Source organism: Trachymyrmex cornetzi, unplaced genomic scaffold (assembly GCF_001594075.2).
Source record: "Trachymyrmex cornetzi isolate Tcor2-1 unplaced genomic scaffold, Tcor1.1 scaffold166, whole genome shotgun sequence".
Taxonomy (NCBI): Eukaryota; Metazoa; Arthropoda; class Insecta; order Hymenoptera; family Formicidae; genus Trachymyrmex; species Trachymyrmex cornetzi.
Genome location: NW_017296266.1, coordinates 625,536 through 632,194, shown reverse-complemented (window position 1 = coordinate 632,194; position 6,659 = coordinate 625,536). Strand labels below are relative to the sequence as shown.

Below are 6,659 nucleotides of genomic sequence, written 5' to 3'. Positions count from 1 at the left end.
ACGCGTCGCGACGCGTTGCTTCGCTAATCGCTTCGCCTGTTCGCTTCGCCTGTTCGCTTCGCTCGCTCGGTTCGCTTCGGCGGTCCCGATCGGCGATCATTACGCGGTGTGCCGTGTGCCTGTGTGGAGCTCGGGCTCTCTCACAATTCGATCCACCTCTCCTCTCGTGCAAGTCGTGCACACTGTCGCTCGCTCGCGTATCCTCTCGACGAAAGTAACTACAAGTAAGTATAGTATATAATATCTCTTACAAGAAAAACGCGACTCGCTCGATTGCACTACACCGACCACGCGGACGGTAACTCGGAGCAGAGCGCGCGTAAACGCAGAGAGGCAACGACGACGACGACGACGAGGAGGAGGAGGAGAAGGCACGTGGAGAGACGTTCGCCCGCAGTGCAGACGGCCATTCACGTTAAAAAAAACTCAACGGTGTGGGCGATACACCCAGAACGAATCTGAGTAACGAATACCAGCTACAAGGCGACGCGGCGACTACGGCGGCGACGACACCGAAACGTAGAAAGATGCCGGAGACCGCACACCATATGAACGGCTACGCGAATGGCCACGCGCCGCCTGAGCTGCAGCAGGATACCGCGTTCCTGTTCACATCGGAGTCTGTTGGCGAGGGACACCCAGGTGAGTGATCTGAGGACCGTCTCACTTTGCTAGAGGGCCCTTACCAGAGTGATTCTGTATCGGTCGAAAAAAACTTTGATCTCTCTCCATCTTTCTCTCTCCCTCTCTCTGTCTTTCTCTCTCTCTCTCTCTCTCCCTCTCGTTCTACGTCCCCCTGTACATTGCGACTTTCCCACCCTCTCTACCAGCAGGGCTGCGCTCAGAATCATCATCTGGGTGCATCCAGATGTCGTTTTATCCTTGTTATTCACCGAATGTTGGACACGGATAAAACGACATCTAAATACACCGAGATGATATTTCGAACGCGACTCAGCACTATCACCATCGTCCGTTCCGTGTACGCCGCCATGGAACAGGATCGCTTCCCGGAGGGAGCGTGTCGCGCTTTTTCCTACCCCCTTCATTTTCTCCTCTCAGAACAGATCTCGATCGACGCTAATCGCATCTTCTTTAATGCCCTCCGGTGACGCTTACCACCGAAAATAGCCATGTTTTGGAAAAGAAAGCATACCGTTCGATTCCCGAGTGAATGAAACTCAGTTCCTCGCTTCTCCTAAATTTCGGCGGGAAGCTCCCGCATTTTTCATTCTCGCCGACATGATGATCTGGCCGTGCACATCACCGCCACCATGTGCTCGCGCTGATCGCGCTGTGCGATCGGCGCGAATCACGAGGCCGGTTCTTCTTAGCTGAACTTTTTGCATCTGTTGATATTATTTATAAAGCAATAATTAATAAATAATATTGTTAGCGTTTTAATTCATTCGTCATATAGAGCCCTAACTTGAAAAATACAAAGCGTATAATATTACGTAAACGTTGAAAATTAATTTCATAATAAAAATTAATCGATGGATAAATCCTAGAAAAATTAAGATTTTTATCCCGAATGTTCTTGAATTGACTAGCCAGATTTCATTGGACATCATGTATAAGAATAAGATTCGCTTACAACTGGCACCTAACTTCTAATCTATTATTAACAACATATTGTAGAAAGTCCATTACAACTACAACTATTCTTTCTCATTATTCTTTCTCAATTATAGAATAAGGTTATAACATACACAAAAGTTAAGAAGTAAATGAATCAATATTTTGGATTTGTTGACAGCTTACATTATTGCCTTACAATCTCTACTTGATTGGTTAATTCGCTTACATTTTACTGTTTAATTTTTTTGTTTCATAGTCTTAATTGTTCTATTTTTCTTAGTGGTCTATTTTTTTGTTCCTGCACTAGACTACTCTCTTTCTCGCTTTTGACAAATATAAAATATATACGTATCTCACTTTAAGTTCCAAAAGTGTACACTAGTTCAAGCATAGAAAATAGACATTAGATTTAAATCTTGAATCTTCTATTGTTCTCCAAAAAATGTATATTATTCTCTAAAAAATGATTACAAAAAATGATTATTCATTTCGTCTTCAATGCAAGAAGCATAACAGGATATTATTACATAGAGCGAGATCCTATACATCAGAAACTTGCAGTAATATTTGCAATGTTACTGCAATATTATTGGAATGTTGCAATGCGTTGCTGTAATATTACTGGAATAATGTATATGAGATAACTCTGCTATCTAAAAGAACTCTTTTTAATGCGAGCTTGCAATCGAAATATACTTTGTTCCATATTTTTTAAACAGAGTACCTCTTGACGATACTCTAATGTTTATTGATGTTTCTTCTTACGGGATCGATTAACTTTCCACTGGTCAATCGTTAATATATTGATTGTCTAAATTCCAAATATAAAAACGTCAACATAAGATAGAACTCATTGTATTTTGTCATTGGACAGAAAGAAAGAAAGATGAAGAGAGAGACGAAGCTATGATTTAAGCAATATAGAAACAGACCCCTCTATGATTGTTTATGTTTCTTTATTCTTTATTTTGACTTCCCATACCTTAACCAGAATGTTCAAGAACTGACTTTAAAGCCCGTGAGAGACTGACGCTTAAAATCGCGACACTTGGTCTTAATAAATAACCATAACGATAATTTTATTTGTAACTACTGTTGTAATGCTTATCTGTAAGAAATGCAAGATCAGAGCATGAAGTAGACAGGAATTATTTAATCGTTTTAAGTTTTTTTTGCTGAGTCGATATTAATCATATTGTATAAAATATTTTTCACATACAAACGTAAATACTACTTTTACTGATGTACTAAAAACGTGAGTCACAATATTCAATATTTATTTTTTATCTAATAATCTGATATACTAATACGTCCTAATCTTTATGATAACAATCGTTAATAATCTAATGTAATGTTGCATTAAACATAGTATCTATCAGATATCATTTCTCAAGGTTGAACAAAGTAAAAATCATTTCACATATTAAATAAAATATTATAATTATATGCAAAAATATCCTGTATACATATAATTGTATACACAGTATATATTATACACACACACATAACAGGGTAGGCATAATTTCATAAATGAATTCAGGACATAAAAATAACTTAGGCATAAATTTATAATGAGAATTAATGAAATATGAAATGTTTATAACTCGAAAATTAAAGATAAAACAAATATTTATATGAATTTTTTGTGTTATTTTTATGCCATAAATTTATTTCTGAAATTATGTCCACATGTTATGACATAATTTCTTTTTGTTATACCCTGTGTAATAAAAATAAATTGTTTAATGTCTTAATAATGCTATATGTCATTTTATTTCTTTTTTTTCTGTATTTCCAATAGAAATTTTCTAAATGACCAGTCATTGATGTCAAGGGATTTAGGTCTAATCGCCGTCAAGTCAGCATTCCTTTCTTCTTTCCTTATTTTTTCTATTTTTACTTTTTCCCAACACTCGTTTGTAAACGGTTTTTTAATGTCATGGTTATCACCGAACCATAGATACCGTACGATTTTAGCGGTATCTATATTTTAACTATCTTGGATATGAAAAACAGATCAAAATCAAACAAAACTTCTGTAATTAACCGTAAGGATAGTTGACGAAATCTTTCAATTTGATAAAAAATAATCTAGTAAGACACCAAAAAATTCACTTTATTCTGTCAAATTAACAGAAATGTAGTGTTCTGTAGATCTGCTTTATTTATTAAAATTTTTTCTAAAATAATTTTATTAAAAAAAAATATGTCCATGGTACTTTATGTTGCATTTATCAATTGCTTATGTAAACTTCTTTCTTTCTAATATCCAATCTGAAATAGTTGTAATAAAATTGCATTTCTGCATGTGTTTATACTTTGGTTTTAAATGTTGTAATTTATTTTTCAAGGTTTTAAAGTAGTCGTAATTTCTATGTCTTTTAACCACATCGACTATTTTTAACTTAATTATTTCGAAAAATAATTATTTTTAACTTAATTAATTCGAAAAATGGTAATTCATTTTTTTTTGCTCGTGTTGTTAATTATCTTTGCAGATTATTAACGCGACTTATTTTTTCTTATAGAGAAATAGGCTCGTGTAAATGCTACACAATAAATTAAAATGTCAAGGCTTTTATTATAAACGAGCAATAATAGTTAATTAATAAAATTCAAATTTTAATTACATATGTATAACGCTAAAAAACCTCAAACGTTTCAACTTACAAAGTCTTCATCAGTGATTTTACAAAAAAAACATATTTATATAATCCCTAACAATGTCAACGAACATTTTTTCTTTCTACACCATGGTTCTAATTATATCAAAGATAAAGAAAGAAAGTTCACGAGCCATGTGAGGAATTTAGGTGAACTAATCTTGGATTAGCGATTTACCATTTGTCTTAAATTATAATACAGACAGAAGAAAAACTAACCATTATTCCTTTAAATAATATTTTTTATGTAAATCTCATCTTATACTCTGTATACTTCATATGTAGCATACAAATTTTTTTTTACATTTGAATAGAACGGAACGATGTAAAGATAGGGTCACTTTAAGGTCGTGAAGAATAAGAGCTCCTATTATATGTCTCCTATTTTTGTCCAAATCATGCAAATCGAACAATATACCTTTTATTGTCATTGTGATTAGTGTGTCCGGTAAATACATCTAATATTTAAATAAATAAATAAAAAATGAAAGAAAATACTCATTCAAATTCACTTTTTTCTGTTGTTTATTACATTCGTGTAATAAAGTTTTTTTAATAAGATTTTAATTATTATATGTAGATCCTAATTCTCTAAGGGCCGGTTGTTCCATCTTTAGATAACCTATGAAGCAATTTACTTATTGGATAAACAAAAGAGTAAAAGAGTAAGAACATAAGAGAGTAAGAGAGTGAGCTGAAATTTATCGAAAAGTGGAACAACCCAACTTATTTGTTTTACTTAATAATTCATCTGAATTAGTAGATTTATATATCTTATGTTTTCAGATAAAATGTGTGATCAAATAAGCGACGCCATTTTGGATGCACACCTGAAACAAGATCCTGACGCTAAAGTAGCATGCGGTAAGTTTCGCCAAGACAGTGCTGATTTCTTCAAGCACTTGAATATATGTATCTATTTATAAATTAGTTTGTTCGGTCCCGAACTAGTTTTAGGTCGAAACTTTTGACTTCTAACTATATTACATTCACAATATATATTATTGAAATTAATCAAAATTAACTTTTGAAAGAGAAAAAATTTTTTTCAAATCTATTGTGGTTGCCTTAACACTTTATTTAATGTCTTTTAAATATAGTCACTATTTTGCATTAAATATATAATGTTGTTATGTAGCTATTATAGTTTATGTACAATTATCAAAATTTTTATTTAACAGAAACCGTAACAAAAACTGGGATGATATTATTGTGCGGAGAAATTACATCAAAGGCTGTAGTGGATTATCAGAAGATCGTTCGTGATACAGTAAAACACATCGGTTACGATGACTCTTCAAAAGGTACAACATCTAGTCGAGGCGATATTTGCATTCTATCTGCCCTTAAGTTTAGTGATGCACGTCTCTCACTTTTCCTGATTGTTTTTGACACTTTGTTGGATGTCAATGTTTACGCGAGAAAAATTGAAATCTACACTCCCGACGAAACGACAAGTTTCGTCGGGAGTGTAAAGATTTCAATTTACATTATACTCATGTAACACATGCATGCTGTGTGGCTAGAGATGTAAAATTACCGTCAAATTCAATTTAACAATTACTTACGGTAAAATTATGGTAAAATGATAATTTATTGGTAATTTTAATAAAATGTGTTGTTTATAGTTTATGCACAAATAGGTTTTATTTATGTTTTTCACATTAATGCATAATATAAAACAATATTCTTCTAATATTCTCATTGAGAATATATATCGATAGATATATATTCTAGAATGATAAAATAATAATAGAACTGTTCATTAAATCTAAACATATAAAATCTAATTGGTGCTAAAATCTGTTTTCAATATATGGTTCCTTAGAGATTTGATACGGTGACCAAAAAATAAAAAGCGATACAGATTTAAAAAAACAGTATTTTTTTTACGTAATTCTTTGTTTTATATTTTGAAATCTAACTTTTTATTGAATTACTTAAAATTATTCTATATTTCTATTTAGATATTCCGGCAGTAGTGCAATTACAGAAATATTATTTTATTTTTTATGTATAATTGTGTCTTTGTTTTTACTTTAATAAAAATTTTAACAGTCTAATCGCTAAAATAGCAAGCAAATATAAATGAAAGTTTTATAAGTTTAATTGTAAAATAAAAAATATAAAAATACAAATAAAAAGATTACAATATATATACAAAATATCTTAAGACTACTATACTGTTACATTTTTTCAGAATCCTGAAAAAAAAATTAATTTGCAGTTTCTTTAGTTCAGACTATGTACCAGGTACCTAGTCTTTTAATTGTCATATATAATAGTTGTCAATATATAAAAATTAAAAGGAATAATATTACATATTAACAATGTTAAGGCGATGCTAAAGCCCCCCTGTTTTACCACATTCCTATTCGGTGGGATTTCTCCGTATTGGATGTACGGATTGCAAAA

General features: G+C 32.3%; 2 protein-coding genes across 2 annotated transcripts in view; both read left to right on the top strand.

Annotated features, from left to right (window-relative positions):
- The first annotated feature begins 219 nt into the window (after positions 1-219).
- LOC108759058 (S-adenosylmethionine synthase-like) overlaps positions 220-6,659 on the top strand; it is a 14,991-nt gene continuing 8,551 nt past the window's right edge. The window contains 3 exon segments of the mRNA XM_018504334.1: positions 220-642; positions 5,031-5,108; positions 5,426-5,548. Of these exon segments, the coding sequence (XP_018359836.1) occupies positions 528-642; positions 5,031-5,108; positions 5,426-5,548 (316 nt within the window). The 5' untranslated portion in view covers positions 220-527.
- Positions 528-6,659, top strand: part of LOC108759033 (S-adenosylmethionine synthase) — a 12,456-nt gene continuing 6,324 nt past the window's right edge. The window contains exons 1-3 of the mRNA XM_018504289.1: positions 528-642; positions 5,031-5,108; positions 5,426-5,548. Coding sequence (XP_018359791.1) covers positions 528-642; positions 5,031-5,108; positions 5,426-5,548 — 316 coding nt within the window. The remainder of the gene's footprint in view (positions 643-5,030; positions 5,109-5,425; positions 5,549-6,659) is intronic.